General features: G+C 39.2%; 1 protein-coding gene across 3 annotated transcripts in view; it reads left to right on the top strand.

Moving 5' to 3' along the window:
- The first annotated feature begins 20,203 nt into the window (after positions 1 to 20,203).
- ARHGAP28 (Rho GTPase activating protein 28) overlaps positions 20,204 to 26,610 on the top strand; it is a 207,693-nt gene continuing 201,286 nt past the window's right edge. Inside the window, exon 1 of one of the 3 annotated variants that reach the window (XM_004742733.3) lies at positions 20,204 to 20,506. In XM_004742733.3, coding sequence (XP_004742790.1) covers positions 20,331 to 20,506 — 176 coding nt within the window. In that variant the 5' untranslated portion in view covers positions 20,204 to 20,330. The remainder of the gene's footprint in view (positions 20,507 to 26,610) is intronic. The other 2 variants (XM_004742734.3, XM_013051393.2) reach the window with 2 other exon arrangements.

Raw genomic sequence — 26,610 nt, 5'->3', positions numbered from 1 at the left:
AAACTTCCAGTGTGGCTGCTACCACTATGTAGTTTTACAGAAATAAAATGTAAATTTTAGATTGAAATCCCCTTAACCTTGTATACTGAAAAAACATCCCTGTGTCAGAACTCTCTCAAATTGGGGAATTTTGACATAGGAAATCAGCTTCTTAGTGCAGTACTTAACCAGAGGCGTCATTTTGATGCTTAAACTTATAGAAAGCTTAAAAGTTGTCCAATCATTATATAAAAGTCTGATGAATTAGATCTGAGAGCAAGAGGGAAAACCTCTTGATGAATTGAACGGGGTGCCTAAATTGGGTCTGAAGGTGGATTAGGTGGATTCTAAGTATTTCTCAGACTCACAGATTCTACAAACATAGGCAGCTTAATAGCAAAGCCTATGAGAATGTTTGTTTTTGGCCAACTGTTAAATAATGGAGAAGTTCAGTTTTGTAAATGCATCTTCATTTTTGTAACAGTGAAAATAATTATTAATTATGTGTTCCAAATAATCCCTCAGGCTGAGTACATATCTTACTAAGTCACAAAGGTGATGACTGTTAAAAAATTCTTATAATCTTAAAAACAAAAAAAATGGACTATACATCTCTGAAGGAAAAAAAGTCTAAGCATTATCATGATGAAAGTGGCAACTTTCACCAAGATGACAGTGATGTTTCCATAATTGCTGATTTAACTAAATGTGTAAGTCAGTCATTATAGAATTACATTTTAATTTTTAGAATTTAAAGGGAGAGTGAAGTTAGTTACTGAGCAGGATAGTTAGTTAGAATATTAGCCAGGGGGCGCCTGGGTGGCTCAGTGGGTTAAGCCGCTGCCTTCGGCTCAGGTCATGATCTCAGGGTCCTGGGATCGAGTCCCGCATCGGGCTCTGCTCAGCAGGGAGCGTGCTTCCTCCTCTCTCTCTCTGCCTGCCTCTCTGCCTACTTGTGATTTCTCTCTGTCAAATAAATAAATAAAATCTTTAAAAAAAAAAAGAATATTAGCCAGGAGCAAATTACCTTTCATCAAGATGAAAGTTTCATGTTACTACTAAGTGAAATTCTCCAGTGTATCTCTATATATTATGACATATGCTTTTTGAAGTAGAGATAACCTGGCTATTCACATGATTTCTTTCTTTCTGTTTCTTTGTCAGCAAAGAAGCCTGCCTGGAATGTGTTTTCCTGTTTTTTCCAATTATTGCTCACACTGCTTCCAGTGCTCTTCTTTTTCTCTCTTCATTTTCAACAAATAAGGTTCTTCCATGCAATAACATATATTTAAGCTCCTCGGTAATCAGTGGTCTGTGACATGGATAAAGGCCTTCCAAGTGATCTCTTGCTTAAACCATCCATTATTTTTGAAAGTTTGGATTTCATCTCCTGGGCTTCCACCTAGGGACTTATGATGATAAGGGTAGGATTGGTAGAGGCGAGATGCAAGTAAAGGGTTAGAAAGTGATTGTGGATTAAATATACACCATGTCCCAGGCACAAAACTCTTTTCATATATGATTTTATTTCAGGAGGTCACAATTTTGAGGAAACCAGAGGAATCATAATAACATGTGTCTGATAAAACCATACAGATTGGTTTTTTTCCTCTTGTTTTTAACACATTGGCCAGGACATCCTGTAGGATGTTGAATATGTGTTTTATATTTTATTCAAAAAATTTACTAATGAGTTTATAAATATAATAAGTAATCATTTTATACCATTGCCCAGGTCTTCCTCTCCATTCTTTTCCACTCTTCGCACTCCCACCACAACCGAATAATTAACAGAATTGTGCATACTTAAGAATTTCTTTGTATCACTTCAAAGGTAGCATGTACAAAGAATTAAGATGAGCTGGACAAGTAAGCAGCGTCAAAGTCATAGGGTAAAGGGAATGTGTCATGCCAGTGAACTTGGTAATAGAAATCAAGGGATGGACCTTTCTCAGTACAGTGCCGTGATCTGACTTGTGTTTAGATACATGTTATTCTGGCAGCAATGTTGGAGATGGATTTTTGGGAACCAAGGCTTGGGGCCATGTAGCATGGTGTGAAGACACTTGTAATATCCACTAAGGAATGGTGAGGACTGCACTGGCAGAAGGGATGGATACAGAGAGATTTGAGAATGATTCAGCTACTCTTGTGTGTGGGGTAGAGGAAGGGGCAAGAGTCATCAATACCTCTTAGAGTCCTAACTTGCATGACTAGGTGGATAATTGTTCCTTTGAGCCAAAGAACACGTCTTGATTTATGAAACAGAAAGATATTTTCAGCTTTCAAGATTGGACATAGAGATTACTCTTGTATAAAGCAGGACTGTCCAAAATAAATATAATGTAGACCATAAGTGTGGGCCACATGTATAATTTTAACTTTTCTGGAGGCAACATTAAGTAAAAGAAAATAGGTGAAATTAGTTTTAATAATATATTCTATTTAACCCAATGTATTCAAACTATTATGGTTTAAACTTATAACTAACATAAACATTCTTAAAGAGCATTTTACATTTTATTTTTATGGAACGTGTTCAAAATGTTTTGTGTGTTTTACACTTACAGCATATTGCAGTTCACCCTAGTCATCAAATGCTCAGTAGCCACAGGTGGCAAGTAGCTACCATATTGGACAATGTACCTGCCCAGCATCCTAGTCCGCTTAGATTAAAGCTTTATTTTCCAAAGAAGAATCACACAGCTCCTAGAAATTGACTAGTTAAGATAAATGAAAAGCTCAGAAAGAAGCCAATAGCTTAACAAGAGAATAGATTATCAAGAGATAGGTCATCTGTTTTGGGTTCTAATACTACAAATTGTATGATTTTGATAAGTCACTTTTTACACCTGCATGAATCTGAGGTCAGGACTCTTTACAGTTTGCTTTTAGTATCTGTAAGTCAGTAAGTTGACTTTTTTGTGCAGCAGCAGCATTTATAGTATAATAGCAGGGGTGATGATAATGGCAAGCCTTCTGTTGTGTGCCAGGCAATGTTTTAAATACTTTACACACAACGACAAATCTAATTATTGTAACAACCCTATTCATTAGATTGCATTATCATGTTCATTTCACAGATGGAATAACTGAAGTACAGAGAAGTTATCTAAGAGGATAACAGAGTTGGAAGATTGCAGATCTGGGTTTAAAATGTGGTTCTCAGGGTACCTGGGTGGCTCAGTGGGTTAAGCCTCTGCCTTTGGCTCAGGTCATGATCTCAGGGTCCTGGGATTAAGCCCTGCATTGGGCTCTCTGCTCAGCAGGGAGGCTGCTTCCCCCTTTCTCTCTCTGCCTGCCTCCTGCCTACTTGTTATCTCTGTCAAATAAATAAACAAAATCTTAAAATAAATAAATTAATTAAATTAAATGTGGTTCTCGGAGTACATACTGTTTTCCTTTTAAAAAAAAGTCATTTTCTTTCAAATATCACAAACATAAATCTTTTTCAAGCTCATAAAAATAATTTCAAAGTCACAACTAGTATGTTTTGGGCCAGTTTGATTATTAGCACAAACAATGCGGTATATGCATAAAGTTGATTCTTGAAAAATCAAAGATTAGGAGTGCCACCCCTCCAGTTGAAAATTGGCATATAGCATTTGACCTACTTAACTAGTAGTAGCCTACTGTTGACTGGAAACCATACCAGTAACATAAACAGTCATTTACCACATATTTTTGTATGTTATTTGTGTTACGTACTGTATTCTTACAGTAAAGTAAGCTTGAGGGGTGCCTGGGTGGCTGAGTGGGTTAAAGCCTCTGCCTTCGGCTCAGGTTGTGATCCCAGGGTTCTGGGATCGAGCCCCGCATCGGGCTGTCTGCTCAGCGAGGAGCCTGCCTCCCCCTCTCTCTGTGCCTGCCTCTCTGCCTACTTGTGATTTCTGTCAACTAAATAAATAAAATCTTTAAAAAAAATAATAAAGTAAGCTCGAGGCAAAGAAATGTTATTAGGGAAAACAAACATAAGGAAGAGAAAATATATTTACAGAACTGTGCTATAAAAAAATCTGCGTATAAGTGGACCACACAGTTCAAATCTATGTTTTTCAAGGGTCAACTATATTCATCTTTAAAAACCACTTTTAATTGTAAAGAAAACAGGTAATTACTGCCTTTTCCTTGTAGTAGCCCTTAAGCCAAGCTACTTTGACATTGTAGAAAACAACAAAGGGCCAATAGCCAAAGATCTGAAATTGAATACTTCTCAATAAAGAGAGATAACTGTCCTAAGAGTAAGAACAAAATTAACAAAGAAAAATGGACCAGTTCCCCCTTTCCCTATATGAGAGTGAGGCACAGGTGGTGGTTTGCTTATAAAATGTTTAACAACTATCTCTCTGGAAAAAAAATGTATGTGTTCTGTACATGAGGTTATTATAGAACTTATATGTAGGATGTGTACCACACAATTTATAAATAATAATAAATACACTAAACCCTTACTGGAAACTTCATATAGCCAATTGATTTTCATAAAGTACTTTGTTGATTTTTTTTTGGCTGAACCGTTCTATCTGTTGCTAACCTGTAGTAGCACTTGATGAATGAGTATAGTTTTGACATGAATGTTGGTTGATATTTGCATTTACATTAAGCAGAAAGACAACAGTGAAACAATCAAGTCGTATGTCAGGATTACTCTTTTTTTATTTTTTAAAGATTTTATTTATTTATGTATTTGACAGAGAGAATGCGAGAGGGGGAACAGGAGAGGAAGAAGCAGGCTTCCTGCCAAGCTGGGAGCCCAATGTAGGGCTCAGTCTCAGGACCCTGGGATCATGACCTGTGCTGAAGGTAGATGCTTAATGAGTGAGCCACCCAGGCGCCCCAGGATCACTACTTTGTAGATGACATGAATCGCTTCTTTGCTCAATCAGAAAATAGTTTTTGAATATTGGAAGAATAAATAGTTCTATGTTTGGTATTTACAATGTAATGGCTACAGGTACAATATACTTATAGGTTTAATCTGTATGGTGAACAATTTCTACTTCACTTTTTAAATTCTAGACAATCAACAAAACAATCAAGCCCTCATTTGTAGTAAATTGCTGATTTTCTTGGAGTAAATATCCCACCATGGCCAATTTCAGACTACCGACATGAGTGCAGAGTGCACAGTTGGAAGAGATTGAGACAGGAGCATACCATTAGGTGGTACTTCTGCTATATATAGTACAGATATAAATAGTCTCCAAGGCATAAAAAATAGTAAAATGTAATTAAATAATTAGTGTCTCTTACCTTTGTTTTAAATATAAATTATTTAATTGTAAGGTTATACAATTCATTTTTAATAACAGCTGTGTCTTAACAGCTGGCTCACAAAATTCCTAAAAATTTAATAATCTGCTTTTATGAGCCAGCACAAATCAGCTCCAGCACACGACTGGCACAGCATGGGGACTTTAGATGCTGACTTAGAAAGGAGCATGTGGAAGAAATCACATCTTCCAGCCTGGGTACACAGGAGATTCAAAACCACCATGAGATTGTATAGCTTGGAAAGGTAATAGGTGATAGGAGCTGTAGAAGCATAAATAAGTATAGCCCGTTTAGCAAACTCACCAAAAAAAGGTCCTTGCTTCTCTTTACCAGAATCTTCATTTTAATAACCAGTTAGGATACATGCAGAGGGGGATATTTAAGTTATATTTTTATGGAGACATCAGAAGCATTTGTTGAGAATGACTAAACCCATTCTTTGTGATAAGATCTCTGTACAATTTCGAACATGTGACAGTAACTATAAAGGAAGGAGGATTTGTTTTTATACAGGTGTCTCTTTCTTCCTTGCTTTTGAATTGATGATAGTGCTTTATCTGTCATGTTTGAATGGCCTTGCTGGCCCAGCCACCTCATCTGCTACATGGCCAAATTGCTGCCATAACTCCAAATTTCTTTTGTCCTGAGATGTCTGTTTCTTGCTTTGAAGTCCTGGGTACAGAGTTAAGCCATTTCTTATGCATTTTCCCAAAGCCCACTCTGAGTTGTGAGACTTGTCTTGTCTGCCCTAGGAGTGACTATGTGAGTCTGCAGTTCTCTGAACCTTTCCTGAAGGTGCTCCATGTAGACAGTGTCGCTGTGGCTGGGGTTTCATTGGGTAACAAGCATTCTTCTACAATCACATCTGGGTTTTCTCATTGTCTGGCTTTAAAGTGTTTTGGGGAAAGTCCCTTCTTAACTGGAGTCTTCCGAGAGCAGATCCTCCATTGCTGGGATGTTTCCTGCGCAAGAGCAATAAACAAACCTTTTGAACCATGCCTGCATCCATAGCACATAAAGTACAAATACCTAAGATCATGTTACTTCTGATATCATGGGGGGTTTATTAGGTCAAAAAAATGTTGAGAGTGAATCAGACCCTGGAGATAGCCAACCCATTTATAATTTTTTTGGGATTGGGATCAAGTAATGCTTTATGGTGTTTGCAATACCATAAAGAAAAAAAAAAAGACCTATCAATCTCTTCCCTCTCCGTATTTTCATTTCTTGACTGGTTTATTATCGTAATATTTCTTTTCATCAAGCATCTTTCTCAACCTGGTGATTAGTTAGATTGTCCTTTACTGGGCTTTCATCCAGCTCTACTATGTTTTTCTCAATTGGTGCAATAGAACATTAGCTCTTTTGGTCCTTGACTTTATTCTCACTTAGCCGCCATAGGCCCAGTTTATAAGCATGAAATGTATTTATTCATAAAATTTCAAGACCAATCATATACAAAATTATAAGGCAGAAAACTCCTAGCTTCAATGCCTCACCTTATAATACACTCCTAAATTATAAGCTGCTTAAGACAAGAATTTTATCTCATTTATCTTCATGCAGTGCTAGATTTACAAGCTAGATTTACAGAAGGTGTACCTTTGTTCATCTGTCTTTGAACTCATCTCTGTTATGCTTCTTCAGAAACACTCAGTATCTTGATTTAAATAAGTCTTTTTTAGGAGATCACTGAATTCCTGACTTAAGCTCAATCAAAATTCCAACTTCTCATTATGGTTTTTCTTTTCTGTGGTGGGTTTTTGTCTTCTGCTTGGTATCCTGAGATTGTGTCTGGGTACAGGAGACATTTGTAACACTGTGGGGCTATTGCTGTCCTTCAGACTTTTCTTACCTACTTTACTCTTTGGTGGTGGAAGGCCAGGAGGGGTGGTTGTTCACGTTGTCCCCACTCCTGGTGGAGCTCTATTTCACTCATTAGGCATAGGCAGTGTTTCTTGGGATCTCCAGCATTTCCTCCTGCTCATTAGAACTATTCTGACCCTGGGGATCTCCTGTGGTCTGCCTAGGCCTACTGTTTGACTCCCTAGCTTAGGCTATCAACCCTGAAGCCCTGTGTCACAAAGTCATTTTCATCTTAGCTGTAGTAATTCCCCTTTGAGTTTGCCAGTCATTTCTTACTGGGGGGATATTGGACATTGCTGGTCCTCTCTAGGTCTTCTGTGACAGTTTCTGTGTGGGAGCAATGCTGCCCTTTTCTTTATATCACCATCTGCAGCCTTATGTGTTATGGTTTAAAAATTCCACATTCAATCTTCCAATCTTCTTGGTTTTGTTATTAATGGGAAGTTTAGGAACCTTAAGTGCTGAGCTTGAGTCATGAAAAGCCTAGTTTTCTTGACTAGTATATCTGGAATGTCCTTCAAGGGCCCATCTTGAAAGTGAAAATCTGAACTTAATAAAGCTGTAGCTGTTTCTCTTTTCTGACAATGACAACTTCATCAGTTTCTACATCCACAATTATAAAATTGTAAGTACAGGACTGTTACCTTACTAAAACTTCCTCTAAAAAGTAGGAGGACTCAAAATTCACAGGAGAGAAGTGCCAGTGATCCTCAAGCAGAAAATAGGAGGCTGTGTGCCTTATGTCCCTGGAGTTATGCAACGGAGCCCTGTTAAAATGGCTTTGAAGACAGGAGGGTAAGGCTAAATGAGATACTACTTATAGTAATAAAACTTGTGTTGGAGGGAGAGGCTGATTCTGATCTCTGCTCTGTCACTTGTTAGCCATGAGACCATATTGCACTACTTTTTAAAGTTATTTATTTAATTAGTTATTTAGGAGAGAGCTGAGAGAGATAGAGAGACAGAGGGAGAGAGAGAAACAGAGTGAGCACGTAAGCATATGGGAGGGAGAGGGGGAGAGGGTGGGTTGGAGCAGATGGGGTGGGAGAGAGAGGGGGAAAGAATCCCAAGCAGACTCTATGCCGAGCTCCAGCTGATGTGGGGCTTCACAATCTCACCACCCTGAGATACCTACTGTAGCCAAAACCAAGAGCTGGACCCTTAACCGACTGAGCCACCCAGGCGCCCCTGCTGCACTTCCTTTTATCTGTTTATGATCCTTCTTTGGAGAATTCACACTAAAGCAGTTGTACTCTTGGTGAAAAGGAAGAATGTTATATTGGGAAATACAAAATCAAATCAATACTTTAGTTTTATAGTTGGGTAGATAAATTGAGTGTTTTTTCCCTTTGATAGCTGCAGCCAAGTGGTGATGCCCAGGAATGCCTCAGCACCTATTGCATTGCTCTTCACCAGAGGGACCTGGAAGACCAAACTGGCTAAGAAGAGGGAAGTGTCTGGTTTGGCCTGTCTCAGCAGAGGGGAAGAGTTCCAAATAAGAATGGGGAAGTTGCAGGGGCATAAAATCATAAAAGAAGCAGACTCTAAGTGACTGCAGTTATCTCAAGGTTAATTTCTATTATCCAGATTACCTTTAGAATTATATTTCATTTGGATCAGATTTGTGATCTGTAGAGAACAGGAATTCATCTGATTTAGGAAATATACCCTTTTTCCACCATTAGCAGTTGAAATGAATTCAGAACAAAGGGATTCTGAATTCTTGGAAGCACTGTTAAGGGTATACTAATTCTTTGTCAAGTATCTCATCATCTCCAGCCTCTTTCCGGTCACTTTGAGAGGATTTTTTAAAAACAGCCAAGCATCAAGTGGCCATTTATTTCTGCATATGATGGTGACAAGGACAGACAATCAAGTTATGAGGTTCAAACTGTGGTTCATTCTTTCTCTGTGGAAAGGAAGAGAACTGTTACTTGTTTTTAGGGAACAGACTATCATGATTCTTAGAACCCAGCATTCATTGCAAATCCTCAGAGCTGTTTGTAAATGTAAGGTCATTTATTTACACCCACCAAGCACCGCTCAGAATGAAGGAAATGGGATGAAATAGGGAAATAATATAAAACACTGCAATCACTGCTGTTTACTAGAGCCTGCTCTGATAAAATGTTAAGTATTTCCTCCTCACACTGAAAGCTCAGATATGTTGAATTGCTTGCCCCCCCACCCAAGTTCACAGTGGTGTAGTTGCTAAGTTCCTGGACCCTGGTGTCAGATTACCTGGGTTGAATTCCACTTGTATCTCTTTCTGGATGTCTGACCTGAGTGAATTCTCCTCTTTGTGCTCCCATTTCCCATCTCCAGAGTGGAGAGAATGATATTGACAATAGCTCCTCATGCAGCTGTTATGGGAGTTAAGGGAGTCAGGTGTGTAAAACACAAATCTGATCCCAGAGAGATTAAGTAAAGGCTCATAGTCCTATGGCACTAAATGAAAGAAACAGAGTTTACAGCCATATGTGTGCCAGCTATTAGTATTATTATTTATTATTATTATTCTGTGGTTGTGAGATATAAGAACCCAACTCATACTAGCTTAAGGACCAAAAGAAGTGGTAGTATTTGCTTCAGACATGCCTCAGAATGGAGAGTCTGATGATGCTGTTAGGAAGGTCCCCAGCATCTCTGCTTCTCCTTGGCTTCAAGATAGATCACACAAGTTTTGGGGTAGCAAGATGGCTGTTTGCAACTGCAGAGGTTTCAGTATCCTTACAGAGAAAGAAAAAAATTCTTATTGTGAAGATCTAGCAGAGGTCCCAGGAAAGTGACCCAGCTTTGGTCAAATACCCATTCGTACACCCAGGCTCAAGTCTGAGCAAACATTGAGGCAGAGGGTGCTGGGTGTACTCAATCCAGACCACATTGCCTAAGGGTATCTCCTGTGTAAAGATACTTGGGGTGATGCTCTAAAGAAAGGGATCAGGTAGAAATATAAATCAGTATTAAGGTATGGTCTCATGGCTGTCAGGTGACAGAGCAGAGATCAGAACTGGCCTCTCCCTCAATACAGGTTTTATTACTACAACTATTGTTTCTTTTAGCCTTATACTCCTATTTTTTAGACCATTCTGACATGGCTGCATTGCACAATCCAGGGGCAGAGGTTACACAGCATCCTGTTCTCTAGTTTTGAGGCACACTGGCACTGCACTCTTATGACTTTCTAGTCCTCCCACTTTTTTTGAGAAAGGCACAGCCAGGTAGCAGACCTATAGTTTCATTTTACATTTGCAGGTGTAAAAACTAAGGATTAAGTGGAAGAAGGCTCCTTATTCATTACATAGTTGTTTAAGCCTACCTTGTCCCAGGATCTGTACTAAGTGTGCTAGCTGCCTTCTGAGAAAGCAACCAGAAGTGACTGATTTGGAGTGCCAGTTTTGTGAGTCAAGACTTCCTCTTGAGGGGCATGCCAGTATTCTGGTCTGTGATGCTGAGACATTCAGGCTTTCTATGACTTTTTTTGAGCTGGCTAATAATGAATAATAACTAGGTACATCACTGACTGTTCTAACTGACAAACAAACATGAGTTTCCTACAGTTGGCCAACTCCGTTTCAATGCATGGCTCTGTTAATACAGTCATGACCCTTTCCATAGAAATATTTATAGTCCTAGGAATGTATTGAATTGTCTTCTTTGGTTGACTGATAATGGTAGCTAGAATTTATTGGATTTCCCTGAAACCTCAAATAGGTATTGCTAAAAAAGTAGAAGGTAGAATAGCAATTTCTTGAAAGTATAGCATAATAGAATATATGTGTATTGAGTGTTATGTATGGAGCAGTTTTATAAGTTTTCCTTTCTAAATCCTCACCAACAACTGTGTATGGTAGGTACTACCATCTCATTTTACAGACAAGAAAAATTGGATCTCGAAGAGATTAAATAAAGGCTCATAGTCCTATACCACTAAATGGAAGAAACACAGTTTATTCATATCTCTTTGCTACTTCAAACACTGCTTTTCTTCCACCCTTACCATTTCAACCACCGTTTCACAAACTTACTTTAAAATTATACTTTCAATTATACATCTCCAGACCCAAGTGACTCAGGTCAGGTCATTTAAGACGTTTTTTTTCTTTTTTTCTTTAAGATTTTATTTATTTGACAGAAAGAGAGAGTACAGTTAGAGCGGCAGGCAGAGGGAGAGGGAGTGGGAGAAGCAGGCTCTCCGCCGAGCAGGAAGCCCAATGTGGAGCTCAGTCCCAGGACCCTGAGATCATGACCCTAACTGGAAGGCAGCTGCTCAATTGACTGAGCCACCCAGGCGCCCCATGGTCATTTAAGTCTTAATGAATGATGTCATCTGAGCCATATTTGAGAACTGATGAGCCAATATGGATTTGAACCCTCTTATTCTCATCACAAAAATCAAAGGTCCATATGATTTGTGAACTTCAGGAAATAAACTAGGGCCACATCTAGGCAAAACTGCAAGGTGGGCAAGAGTATTCTTTTTCTGGGCATCATTTCTTTACTTCACTCTCTGTAAGACCTTTTCCCTTCCCAGCTCTTGGATGTGTTTACCTCTACGACTTGACCATGCCTCTTGCCTGGTGATTTCATGCCAGATATGCCTCCCTGTGGCTTCACCAAACCTTGCTATAGTAGACATTGATTATTTGTTGGTGTCTCAGAATCCACTCCTGCTACCCAGTTGCACCCAAATAACAATTTAGGGACTGTCCTTCAACATGGTGTGTGATCTTGGGGCTTGCCTTGCCATTACAGAAGGCAAGGGCATTGCTAAAGGCCATGTCAACCAGACTGTTTCTTTTAATACCCAGGGACTGTCTAATGGACGATAAGCATGCAGCCTAAGCACAGAGAATTTGATAACAATGTTCTGATATTCTGTATCCTGAGAAGAATGAAGCAAGGATGGGAAGAAAGACACCCCGGCAGACTGTATTCTGGCAAGATTGTGCTCTCATTTCTGTCCCAGACCGTGTTCTGAAGCTTTGACCTTCCATCACGTGATAGTCTCACGATATTTCTAAAACGTTGTTCCTTGTTTCAGAATCAGAAATGTTTTTGTGGTTTGCAGCCCGTGAGCTCTTGTAATAAACCTTTTTCCTTGGTAGCCCTGCATGCCGTGTTGGTTCCCAAGCACCTCACTGTCCTGCTCACCCCTTCCTCTACTCAGTGGAAACCTGATGTGCTTATTTCATCACTTTCCAAGTCAGGCCATCTCCACTGCCTGGGGTGACTGTAAATAAACCAGGTAACTGATCTGTAATAATGAGCAGTTTCAGAGAGAGGAGACTGATTGGGTCCTTTTCTCAACTTCCTTTCTGAGGCATGAAGCTAAACTTCTTCATCGTAGCTATTTAAAATCCATTTTGGGTTTTTTCTTAGAGTTCTGTTTGGGGCTTAGCATCTGGCCATTTACAACAGGCTTTCTTCTTCCCCAGGCTCTTCTGTACGTTCTTTTCCAAACGGGATTGTGAAGTGCAGAGAAGTAGGTCAGAAGTGCTGAGTGCAGACCAGGGTGTACAGAGCCCAGAGGGGCCATCCAAAAACACAAGAGGATCCCAGTACTGCCTTGTTTGAAACCTATAGTGGATTTCCCATTTGAACTCAAGGATAAAATTTAAACTCCTCAGATGGCATTCGGATTCCCCACTCCCCACTCCCCACACCCACCCCTGCAGTGCCTGGCCTCTGTCTCTGGCTTCATCTCTAGCTTTCCTTCCTTTATACCTTATTGTCCAACAAAGCTAAACTAAAGGTAGATCCCTGCCTGTGCCACATTTGAATTTGAATTCAAATTTTCTGTACCTTTGATCTGTACTTTTCTCTGTAACTTTCAGTCTCTTATCTCTTTCTGGAATACCCTTCTCATCACCCCCAACTGCCCATACCTGAGCTAGCTGATTGTTATTTATCTTTTAAGACTCATCTCTAGCATTACCTCCTCTGGGAGGTTCTTTGATGACTTCCTACTCCAACAGTTACTCCTACCTCTTGCAGAGACTGTGCTTTCAAATTCGTGTTTCTTTTTACATACCTGGTGTTTAGCATTGTAGGTACTAATGATGATTGTACCTTCTCAGGATGGATGGAGGGATGGATAAATAAATAAAACCCCTTGTATAATTGCAGAGTGTAGAAAGTATTCCATAATGCAAGTCTCTTTAGACCAAAGTTTCATGTCTGTGGTTGATCTGGCTTCTTCCCCCCCACTCTGCCTGGGTGTGTTGGTTGTGATTTATTTCCAGTCAATAACGATTCAGTTTATTTGTAGAAGTCAGTTAAGTCACTTGAGTGACTCAGTTACGTCCCTTACATAAATAACATAGAGTCTCAACCTGGCTGACAGTTTCTTGTGGTGACATAGTCTGTTACCCCAATTACCAAGTTGATCATAGAGAACAGAATAATTACTGAAGAATATAGGACACAATATGTCTTTAAAAATAGGCAATAAGAAAGCAGTAGGAAAATCAGAGTAGTCTAAAAATTCTGTCATAATAAGAGCATTCAGAAAATAAATTTGTGTAATTTAATTAGTGCCAGTAAGTTTTGAGAATAATTTCAGGGTAGTAATTAAAGAATAATCAGCTGACCCAATGATGGAGGGTTTACATATTACCTTTCGAAATACTTTTAAAATACCTGTTTCATTAAAGTATTTCCTCTTCATATAAATGAAAATTTGCATTTACTCCCCTTAATTTGACCCAACCTTTTTAGGGAATATTGGGGAAGTTGGAATGCATATAAGGAGTTTTGATAGAACTAGCATGTTCTCCTAGGTAGGAGAGAACTGTGCCTTCATTTCCTGCAAGATAGGACCAGTGACCATGTAACTTCAAGCCCTCTTGCTAAGGGAACGGCGGTCAGCACAACAAAGACTCCTGCAGCTGCAGCTGTTTTCCTGTTCTGCTCTTAAGTGATTATTCTAGCAGTAGTTTTGCCAGATAAGCAGCCAAGGCCACAAGAAGCACTTTTCTTTTGTCCCTGTTGAGGTTTTGCCTAAATGCTGTTTTCTTGCCTCTCCTCATAGAACTGAGTATGTTGGGATGTCTCCATACTTCATAATACTGCAGTGTTACTGACACCCAGGGGCCAGAGTTTGTGAGGCTCTTCTAGGTGCATCATTATGAGAGTTGAGTCTGACTCTTCTTTCAGTAAAGGTTATGAAATGCCTTTGGAATTCCTAAAATCAGATTGTTTACTTTTGGGCATTGAATTCAAATGATGCTTCTAGAAGGGCAAAGGTAGAGGACGGGTGACAGCGGATAGTAAAGAAGAGAGAAGGAAACCAACATCTCTTGAGCATCTAAGATTGCTTAGCACTATAACTGATATTTTAAAGATGCTCTCTCATTTTATCTTCCCATCACCTGTCAGAGGAGATTCTCCATGCTTCAATTAGGAAATAGAAAAGGAGAGAAATTAAGGTAACATAAGCAGTAAAGTAGCAAATTCGTAATTCAGATTTAACTCTGTCTGACCCTTTTTGGTCTACCACTCTGCCTCCTCGGTTTCATTGGCAAATGCCAATGAAGTCTCTGTGCACGCAGGGTTCACAAATGGTAGTATTCTCTAATGCCTTATGTATAACCATCAACTGACACACTTACAAGGCCGAATGAAATACTGAGTTAACTTCTGACACATTCTGAGAGAAATTAATGAATTGTTCTTTTTTTTTTAAGATTTTATTTATTTATTTGACAGAGAGAGATCACAAGTAGGCAGAGAGGCAGGCAGAGAGAGAGGAGGAAGCAGACTCCCTGCTGAGCAGAGAGCCCGATGCAGGACTCGATCCCAGGACCCTGAGATCATGACCTGAGCCGAAGGCAGCGGCTTAACCCACTGAGCCACCCAGGTGCCCTAATGAATTGTTCTTATGTATAAATTGTGAACTACCTTACTGTTGTATGTGGAACATGCGTGTAATTCTCTCTTCATTTATTACTGTTTTCATCGTTATTCTTACCTGCTAGTGATATCTATCCTCCAAAATGCTAAATAGGTTTATAGGAAGCTGCCAAAAGAAAAATGAGTCCGATGACCTGTTTTATTACAATATAAAGGAGAAGTGTATCTTGAACCTCAGCAAAACTTTTACTAAAGAGAAATATAAGGGCACCTGTGTGGCTCAGTTGGTTAAGGGTCCGACTCTGGATTTCGGCTCAGGTCGTGATCTCACGGTCATGTGATCGAGCCCCAAGTTTGGGCTCCACACTCAGCAGGAAGTCTTCTAAAATTCTTTCACTCTCCCTCTACACAATTACATGTACAATTACATGTACACTCTTGCATATTCTGTCTCTCAAATAAATAAATCTTAAAAAAAAAAGATAAAAGATAAAAGAAAGAAATACAATGCTTAAGAACTTGGATGTAGGGAGCCAGACAGACTCCCTGAGTTTGAATCCTCGTTTTGCCATGTCCTAGCCAGGGTGACTTTGGACAAGTTAATGCAGTCAGTTTCTTCAACTATAAAGTGAAGATGCTATCAGTAATACTTATCTCAAAAAGCTGCTATGAGCATTCCATGAATTGAGGTTCTGATGCCTAGAATAGAGCCAGGCACATGGTAAGTACTCAATAAATAAATGTTTTATTTCATCTGTGTGTGTAGAAACAGGTTTGCAGTTCAGCGATTTGCTTGGGTCCTGCCTTCTGTTGGCAGAGTTGGTGCTGACACCCAGGTGTCCTGTTCTTGGTCCAGTGCTGGGTGCTGCGGTGATATACAAAGCAGTATGCATAGGAAACTAGAATTTTCCCTCTATGATTCCAGTGCTATTTCTGTGCTCTGAATGTACTCTGTCCACTCTAGGAGCTGTTTATCAACCCAGTTCCCAGATGGAGTATCTTTCCCAGGGTCCCTGGTTACTCTGCTGCTAAGCCAGCTGTCATAGTCTTGTGCTGTGAACCCCTAGAATGCCAAAAATGTTAACAGACTCTACCAGCTCCACAATCCCATATCTATAATTCCCAAATCCCCAAAGCTCTCTAATCTGAAAGCTTTTTCATGAATCACATGACTATAAAACTTGTTCAGAACTGAGCTTATGTAGTGATAAATCACCTGAACTGACAGGAGGCTATTTATCGTTTGTATTTCTCCCTCCTGGTATGTGTATCTTTTATACTTTACTGCAGGCATACCAGCGTTTTTGCTTATAGGATACTACCCCAGATATCAGTGGGGACACCTATCAGTCAGAATCTTGGCAGGAAGAGATGGGGCACTTGGCACAGGTAAATGAGGAGAGCTTAGTAAAGGGATTGTCTGTAAGGCTGTGGGTGGGTTGAAGGCAAACAGGGATGTTGCAGGAGGGACAAAGGAGGGATTACTTGATGCACCAGGAGCTGCGAATACTCCTAGTGCAGGAGTATTAGGTAGAAAAAAAGAAAGACTAGGTAGAGAAAGCATTACTGGACTCCAGAGAGCGCAGTGGGGGAGGGGGCTGCCCTCAGGAGCTAAGTAAGGCCTTAGCAGGTGGAAGGAGTCAGCTGGTAGCAAATCTGGGAAATATATACGCAAACTGGCTTTTCCCCTTCCCTGTAGATGTCCTGCTGGCACCTTTCTTTGGCGGCGCTCTACCTGACCCCAGAGGCAAGGGAGCTCAGGGATGTAGACCAGAAGGTGAGCCACTGGGGCCCCACGCATTACCGAGGGTAGCAAGGGGATCTGGAGGGCAAAAGGAAAATGTCCTGCAGGGTGTACTATAATACCCAATATATGCACTCTACCATCTTTCTGAAGCCCCCAAACTCAAGAATGTTTAGAGTTGTATATTGTTAAGTCAACAGCATATGCCTACATTCAAAAAGTATTAATACATACGTGTGGAACATTTTTTTCTTTAGTTTGCAGTTACTATTTACAGTGTTGTACAGACTTATGAATCATTTATAATAATTCCTTGGCTGCCCTGAAAGATTAGAATTACTGAATGAAAGAGTGCTATCTCCTTCATTCATTGATTTATATGGTCATTGATTTTATAGATATTCTTTGTTGATTGCCTACTCTGCAAAGCACTTTGGGCTCTGGAGTATAAAGACAAAAATGTGACACCAGCTCTTCTAGTAGCTTGCAATTTAGAAAAAGACACTGCTTTGTTGGAAAATAATAATACACTTCTGGGTTAGCAGATAGTTTCATCGCAAAGCTGCCTTGTTGTTGGAGGCTCTGTTTTGAGAAGGGTTTCTTAACCGCCTGTGAGCTCAGTGGAAAAAACCTCTATCAGTTGAGTGTGCCATGGGCACAGTAGCATAGTGTGTACATGGTGCACAGTTTTGGCTGACTGTGCTTTAACTGCATGGCAGAGTGAGATGGTTCTGGTAACAGAAGCAAGGGGAGGGCTTGGGATTAGGAACACCTGAGAAGGCTTCATGGAGTAAGGGGAGCATAGAGGGTTTTTAAGGATTTCTAGACAGGAAAATAACAGGTAGGAGCAAGGGTAAAGGAAGAGGGCAAGACCGCCTGTTGTGAGAGGGCTGCCCAGTCTCAGTAGTAAAAAAGTAATAGGTGATCAAAGTAGATTAATGAGCACCTATTCTAAGGAGTTTGGACTTTATTTTGTAGCAAGTGCATTACAACAGGGCTTTTGAGAAGGGGAAGAACTATGTTTTAGGGGAATCATTCTATCAGCTCTTTGAAGAAGGGGAGGATTTAAGAGGAAGGTGGTTGAAAGTCATCTGTTTCAAAGAAGGATGGCTGTCACCTAGGCAAGAGATGGTGATGTGAGAACAAAGACCACAGCATGGGCAATAGAAGCAGCAGTTGGTGGACATTTTGAGAAAGAGATGACAGATGTGGTGTAAGAGATCAGAGGGAGAAGCCACAGTGATTCCAGGGCATCGAAAATGTGAATGTATAAGAGAGGGGGCCTGGCTGCTGAAGCTGGCATGAGGGAACACCACTGCAGTTTTGGACATCTTGAGGCAGTTATGGCTAAAAATATTCACAAGGAGATGCCCTGCAAGTATTTAAAATTCTGAATCTATAGCTCAGGGGAAAAAAAAAATGCTAACGAGACAAATTCCATGCCCAGAAAACGTTTCACTACTGTAATTCCTTATGGTAATTCCAAAATGTAAAAAGCTGTAAAAATTGCATGTTTAAAAAAGTTTAGTGTCAAAACTTATTTGGTGACAGACCTGATCTGAATAAATGTGGGCTATGAATAGGCTTTATTTATCCTGTTTAGAATCAATTCTTTATGCTTGGGAAATAAGTTTGAATAAAGGGTCCTGTCCCAAACTACTGGAGGTAGAGTGTTCTATATTAAATTGCACCTGCACCAAATTACTTTTAAAAATTAAAAAAAAATTATAAATTCTGAAACATATCTGGCCCAAAGTTTTATTTATATTTATTTATTTATTTTAAAAGATTTTGTTTATTTTAGAGAGAGCATGAGTGGGAGAGGCAGAGAGAATCTCAAGTAGACTCCCCACTGGGCATGGAGCCCAATGTGGGGCTCTATCTCATAACCCCCAAGATCGGAACCTGAGCCTGAGCCAAAAACCCAAGAGTTGGATATGACAGTGCCATTCAGGCACCCCTGGACCCAAAATTTTAGATGCAGTATTATGGACATATATCAATAATTACATTATGAATTTATTTCACATTTTAAGAAAGTATTATCTTTGTTTTGATGCATTTAGTATAAAACATTGTAGGTAAACAGATATGTCTTTGTATCTGAAATTTTTGAAGAGTGAAACATTCCTTTTTCATACACTGATGTTTGATTTTTTTTTAATTCACAAAATTGAGATACTAGAATACCTACCTCAGAGAGTTTAAAGAGCTAATGAGCAGGATCTAACACTTAAAGGGTATTTTAATAAATGTTAGTCATTCTTATTCCAACCCCTTCAATCAACAAAATATTTCCTAAGAAGCATTTTGTGTATATATTTTTTCTTTTCCAACCTTTGAAAGGGCAGTGAAAGCAAATGTCTCTCTTCTTGAAAATATGAAGGAAGTAGCAAAAAGGACCAGCATTTCTTGAGAACCTAACATATTGTTTTCCCCATTTCACAGATGCAGAAACAGACTCTGGGATGTTATTAAATAGCATGACCTAGGTCACCCCTCAGTATGGGGTGAATTAACTTCTTTTTTCTCCTTCACCTAGCTCCCAGGGGAGTGTGAGAGACAACAGGTAAAACACCCTGTCTGCCCCTGAAAGATAGAACTCATTATGGGCCTCCATAGCATACTTCTGGTTCCCTTTTCATGTAGTTAAAAGAATGTTGTCTTTCCATTTGTGCTGCTAATTTTATTTACCTAAAGATATATTTCAGATCCCAAATCATTGAAAATAATTTCTGCTTATGCCCCTTTTTATCTGCCTCCCTGTAACACGTTTTTCCTCTAAATAAAGACTTCTGGAAAAAACATGCATTGGGCCCAGAATAATCAAGTCTAATTTTCAGACAAGCTGAAAGCAGTATCTTAGTGTGATCAGGACTGGGAGGAGGAAAGGGATGTGGAGTGAGGTAAGAGTCTGGTTGCTGTGGTGGCATTGAGGTTGAGGGAGGGAGGTGTTCTGCTTGCTGTAAGAGGGAGTTACCTGCCCAAAAGGAAATCAAGTTTATTGTAACTTGACCAAGCACACAGCAACGTAATCCGGTTCTTCAATTTTTGATGTGGATGCTTTAAATGAGAGAGTGTCACATTTTCTCCCTTTCTTCCCAGACCACACGTTGTAGACCGGGCCCCTCTCCTTCTCAGCCCAGGCTCCCAGGGCAAGGTTTCTTTCTCTTGCTTCTTGCTGCCAGGCAGGAAATGTTCTCAGCTATGGGATAAGCCTCCCCCATTTGGTGGTGGGGGGGGAGGGGGATGAGAAAAGGAAAAGGAAAGGAAGAAGAAACAAAGCAAGAAAAACTGCTAGAGCAGCTAGCCTGAGCCCTGAAGGATCACAGCAGGTTTCCAGTTTCCTAGAAACAGGGATCCCCCCCCTCCCCGGTCCCCGATTCTCTCCTCCCCCTGCCCGCCCGCCCCCCACCTCCCGCCGCGTTCTCCCGGCTCCCACCCCCCCCACCCCCAGCGGGACTTGTGGGCGTGTCTTTAAGTCCTTGCTAATAGGGCTGTCCCGAGGGCGGGGCGGCTTCCCAGGGCGCCCCTGACAGCCGCCAGAGCAAGCCCCTTGGAGCTGGACGGGCCACATCGCCCCGCTGGTGACCGAGTCCCCGTGCGCTGGTCCATGCTGGTCTCCGCCTTTGTTCTCGGGCCGGAGCGGGGACATGCGCCGCTGAGGATGGAAGTGGAGGACTCGGGCGGCGTGGTGCTGACTGCCTACCATTCGTACGCTCGCTCCCAGCCACCCAGCTCAGAACCCCGCTGCGCGCCCAGGGCCACCGCCAGCCACCCTGGCAGCAGGTACCCAGAGCGACTCCAAAGGGAGCAGAGGTTTCCCGGGCTTGGGCTTTCATCTCCCAGCTGTGTTTTCTGCCAGGGCATAAGAGCACCTTCACTTGATTTTTGTTCCAACTTTTAGTGGACTGGATGAGTGGGTCTACTGCTTTGTATTGTGTCCTTGATTGCAAGTGGGAAGTGCACCGAAGTCTCCGCCGACAGTGGCTAAAGTCTGTGTTCTTGATACAACTTGAGGATAAATAGGCATATGCCTCATTTCTGCCAAATTCACTCATTGATATATTGGAGAATTAAAAAAAAAATCATTGGAAATGGGACAAGCAGAAAAGAAAAGAAATTAAAATATATTATCCCAAATCCTCGAATACTATTAAAAGTTTTTTAGTAACTGCATGCCATCTGAGTTAAAACATAACTGGAAAGATGCTCTAAAAAGTAAATCTGAGTAGACTTTTTAAAAACAATTTTATTTCTAGATTTTAAAACCATTCAGCCGCATATATACATATATACATTGGTATCATTATTTTATTATTGCTAATGTTGACTTAATGCTGTAAATGCTATTATAGTTTATTTCTTTTGGGTCAAAAGAGGTTTATAACCATCTCATTATGTGTATTTTAGATTTAATATAGCATGGATCTATGTTAAATTACTCTGTATCAGTGTTCATCCGTTCGACGCAAGATCAAGGCCAATGTGACTTTCATTAACTAAACAAAAATGTTAGACTCTTAGGAAATTTCCCTGGGCAGACAATGATAAATGAGATGGTTTGCTATCTGACTCATATTTAGGGGAAGTTTTGCTTATTTAAATGTGGCTCTTTATCTACTATGGATCCACTGAGGAATGGTTTTTTATTTTTTTCTTCTCTTTTAACAAGTGGGAAGTTTGAGTGTTGATGTTCTTTTTTGCATCAAGTTTATTTTCGTTTATTTTTTTCATACTTTTATCTTTGGTTATGTGATAATGATTACTTCTGTCTCCTCATCTAATTGATTTGTGAGGCTTTCAACAGATTGTGATTTTATTTCAAGGAATATCCTTTTGGCTAGTATCCATGAGAAGAACAAACCACATTGGCATGAGATCTATGTTAGGCTTGGCTAACAAAGACAATATTGTTTCTTCCAAAAAGAGCAGGTTGAGTGAAATCTTATTTTTATGTAAAGACAATGAGAAAGTAACATTTTCTTCCAGCTTTAGTAGCACATTGTTTTAAAGGCTACTTGAAGATACAAACTTGCATTTGTCTTTAGGATGTCTTTTTTAAACTTAATCCCTGACTATAATTACTCAGATTATGAGGAACTAAATAGATATAAGTGAGTTCTTGAGAAGCAGGGGTCTGGTTTGTGCATTTTTAAATGGTTTTGGTGTAGCTGTCCTGTCTCTAACTCCCAGCAGCTGTCTAGGAGTAATAGCTAGATTGTGCCATTTGGGCCTTCCGAAACTACATCCGTTTCCAAAGCAAACTGGAGGAGAAGTTCCATTAACTCAGCATGTGGTCTTGTGGAATGATAATGCATGAGAGCAAAAGAGCTGTGTGTCATAGTTAGTGTTTTATCATATGGCTGCCAATCAGATTTATGCTGCTCTAAGTTTGCATTTTTGGTGACCACTCACTCTCTCTATAGGAACCTTTGTACCACTCAACTCTCTGATGCAGGAGATAGTTGACCCCGTACCCTGTAACTAAATCATGAGAGAAGAGCTTAATTTTTTGGTTCCCAGTAACAACAATCAAAAAGAGGTTCCTGCATTTACAAGGAGCCAGAGGACACCATCAATCATGAGTCTGATAACAGAAATAATCAGGACCGAGTTATTAACCTTTGACTCCCTAACTACTGATCAATACTTCCTTTCAAGCCAAGGAGCAAGATTGTATTGTTCTACTTATGAAGAAAGCACTCTCTCTTTCAAGAATACCCTTTCCTTTAATTGCTTACATATGTGTAACATATTTGTGGAGGAGTGACCAGTATGGACTATTGTATCATTGTTCTTTAGCTCTGAGTAGCAAAGGTTCAGTTCAAAGCAAACCATCTCCTTATTTTTCAAGCCTCCACTCCATCTGACTTTATGGACTTTCAGGTTTTGGGGGGCCTATTTTTTCCCACTAAAATATAATCTCTGTCTGTCTCTATCTCTCTCTTCAGTTTTCTCTTTTGTTCACTGTTGGAATCTCAAGTGCCTAGAGCAGCGTCTGGCACATTGTCATAGCTCAGTAAATGCTTGTTGAATAAATTAATGAATTCCTACTAAGGTTAAAAATGGTCAAGATAAAACAGCAGGATTTTTAACAGCAGAAGTCAATCTGTTTGTACCTACTATGTGCCAGCCACACATTAGGTATTAGGGATACAAAGATAAATAAGACAAAGCCCCTACTGTGAGAATGTGGCCCTTTACCTTTCAGACAAATAGGACTTTCTGAGAAAGCTTAGAATAAGTAGCAACATTTTGAAAGCAAGAGTCTTCAGATATCATTCTGGACTGCCAGCTTCTCATTAAAATAAATAATAATAAAAGAATAAAGGATCCAGCAAGTCAGGGCTCTGCTGCTGCCTGCCAGCACTAACTGAAGCGGTCATGGCTGCTCCATTACATGCCTCCCCTCTAACTGTTCAGCATTGATGCTGGGTGGCCACTGTGGTTTCTTTAGGGATTGACATTTTATTGTATTAAAATAAGTAGCCAGTATAAAGTGTACTTGCCAGTTACTCAGGCTTGGGTCAGGCTCCCAGACCCCACATATCACCTATACCATTTATTACCACGTCGTCTTGGGCAGCTTGTTTCAGGTGCTTAGAATAGTGTCCAATACCAATGAAACATACAGTAATTGTTAGATGTATTATTACTGTTATAACTTTTAATCACAGTTGTTGATATAAAGAGGAGAGTAAAATGTTTTGGGTATTTTGGTACCTATCCCCAAAATGTATTCATGGAGGGGAAAAAAAAATTGGAGAACTAAGTATTTGTTGGGAGGAGAGAAGATAATTCCTTGTATCACAAACATTCTGTCTTTACAGTCTATTTGTAAGATATAAAAGAGAATGAAGGATTGTAAACTTCTAGTTCTGTTAAGTGGTTGGGACTATCTTTATAATCATGTGATTTTTTTTCAAAGAGGCTGAGCTTCTAAATTCTTAATCAGAATCCAAAGTGAAAATATTGACATACATACAAATTAATTTTGCTTACGGAATGAAAGATATCTGAAGATAAAGCAAGGTGTCTTGTTTTTCAAAGATTTTCTAAGCTATAGATAAGAAGAAGTATATATATATATAATATTTTTTCGTGCATGTATAGAATTAAAGGGCCATGAGAATTTCTGATGTTTAGTTCATTTTACCATAAACTTCCCAAGAGAGAACAAAAATAGAAGAGGAAGAGAACCAGCTCTTCCTCAAAAAACAAATAAAGAAGCTCACCAGGGTTATCCTAGGAATTCTAATTCTATAGCAAAGTTAAAACTTTTGTAAAGGGGATATTGTTTTATAATATTTTAACTATTCATAGTAGTGGGAATAATTTGATTAAAGTGGAATTACTGATGATTAAAAATACTTTATTTTGTGGAAAAAACTAAATCAAACAACCCTTAGTGCCATACTTTTCCTGGATGGAAATTGAAAAGACATTTATTTCAAGGTGCCAGCTCTCCTTCAATTAAGTACTTATATAAGTCTATGTGACTTATACATTTACAGAGGTACACTAGCCATATACAGCCATATACAGAGGTATACTAACATATGGGGCAGATACTTTTTTTAAAAAGTACTTTTTCTAGAGGATTCAGAAATAGTTATGGAAATAGAATTCTTAATAAGAGGATAAGATATTTATGGGTCATTTTTAATGTTACGGTTAAAACTAGAGTTTGTGTCTCTGGTTTCTTTTTACAGTGGGGCCCCTACTGAGTGTAGGTGCCTCCATATGTGGAGCTGTTGGAAAACATCTGGCACATTTCCTTTGATCATGTCATTTGGCTAAACATTTGGCCAGTTGCTTTGTCCATTTTTAACCTGATCAGTTCTTCCTGATCGCTAATCCTTAATGTATCCACAAAAATTCAGAGAACTAGAATTAGAATTAGCATTAGAATTTTTCTGTTGTAGAATTGAATTTGAGATCCCACCTTGTATTTAGTTTTGCCTCCCAAACCTTCAGTCTCTGGCAGTCTGTCCTTATCTCTTATGGCGATTTTGGAGTTTTGTAGGAAGTTCTTCAGTTTGGGTTGGTGAGATGTCTTCTCATGATTAGACTGAAATTATGCATTGTGGGTAAGACTTCCACAGAATGATATTGGGCCATTCTCAAGTGCATCATATTAGTGGGTAGTGATCTATCTTGTTAATGTTGATGTTGGCTCTGATCACCTGCTTAAAATGGTGCCTGCTGGGTTTCTGTACTGGTAAACTATATTTTCCTCTATGTGATTAATAAGTGTCTTGGGGTAAAGGTTTTCTGATTATGAAATAACTCCTGTTTTCTTCTCTAACTTCCTCCACTGATTTTTTTTTCTCAATTCTTCTACATTGATGTATTTTCCCTTCTATAAAGCCCACATTCAGTATTTTCTCTTTGTTTTATCTCCTTCACCTTTTAAAAAAAAATCAACCAAATATAAAAAATGGTTCGGTTTTTTCTGGTCCGAGTTCATGAAACCTATTCCCTAATTTTATGATAGTCTTCGGAGAAATTTTATGGTAGTCTTCAGAGAAAAATAGAAGGCTACTAAATTAAATTCTGTGTTAAGAGAGGATAGATGTTAAATCCCACTTTGCTTAGAAGGTATTATTGTGGCTATATTTTCTTAGAACTGTGTTTATACGCAATGGAAACATTTTCCCCTTACCAGTGTTCCTGAGATAGTACCTGAACATATGCAGATATATCATAACTAAAGTAGATATTTAACTTACCTGTAATTAAAATTTCTTCTCATTCTGTCCTTAAACTAAACTATTTCATTTCTAAAGTAATTCCTATTCTCTTTTTCTCAATCTGTGGTCTCTAGATATCAGTTCCTGTGAAGAATAAAAGCAGGGTGTTATGGAACAGAGCCAAGGAAGGCAATAAAATGTCCTCAGAAGAAAATTTTGGAAGTAAAGTTTATCCACTTAAGTGACAAATTTTGCTTTAAGCCTCTTTGGATAAAAATATAAGGTCAGGCATACCCTTAACTAGGGCCGTAACGCTCCTTAATGACTGTCATCATTTAGACAGTATGGTGTTTAAGTTTGCTTGCCTTCATGGTAAATAGCCTATCATTTAGACAGTATGGTGTTTAAGTTTGCTTGCCTTCATAGTAAATAGCCTACATTGGTATATTGTTTTATTTCTTATATAACTTAAATAATATTTATTGTTGTTATAGTCCCCTTTGTTTTCAGGCAGCCTTGAAAACCTTTAGCAGTACTTTTGTTCTTTCTAATGTTGTTTTTAACATGCTTTATAATTTACTTTTCATTAGATAATCAAGGTTGTTAGAACTGTGCAAAGAAAAGACTAAGTTGTATAATCTAACAAAAGATTTTGATAGCACTTATTTCAGTTTCTTTGAGCATATATTTGTTTGCTTGTCTGGATTCAGTTTCTTGCTGTGTTCTAGTTAATTGAGTTAGTGAGTTTGGATACTGTGTCATTTTTCATCACATGAAATTTCATGTGTTCATTTCTTTGTGATTACTATAGGATGCATTTCAGAATAAACCGTAGCATATCTAAAAGCTTCAAGTTGCTCTTTTCTAAAATGGGAACTAAAAGATTGTTTAACTATATATTCATCTTAAGTATCTGGGTTTATGACACATTCTTTTAGTATCAACTGTGTTATGTCACTCTTTAATAAATTAGTATTATAGATAAAACTATCTGTTTGACAGGTATTAAGTGTCCAAGGGTGGGAGAACATACACTGTCACTTAGAGAACCAGCTGCTTTGTCTCATGTTACTCTTCAAAAGTAATTAAATCTATGCATTCCATTTCTGATCCCTTAGATTACTAGAAGATAACTGCATACAGGCACACAGTATGAAGGACAGGAAACCAAAGAGAAAGTAGTATGTAGAATTTTAA

Source organism: Mustela putorius, unplaced genomic scaffold (genome assembly GCF_011764305.1).
Source record: "Mustela putorius furo isolate JIRA1106 unplaced genomic scaffold, ASM1176430v1.1 tig00003858_pilon_pilon_pilon, whole genome shotgun sequence".
Classification (NCBI taxonomy): domain Eukaryota; kingdom Metazoa; phylum Chordata; class Mammalia; order Carnivora; family Mustelidae; genus Mustela; species Mustela putorius.
Note: the sequence above shows the minus strand (reverse complement) of the source record. Positions and strands in the feature narration are given on the sequence as shown.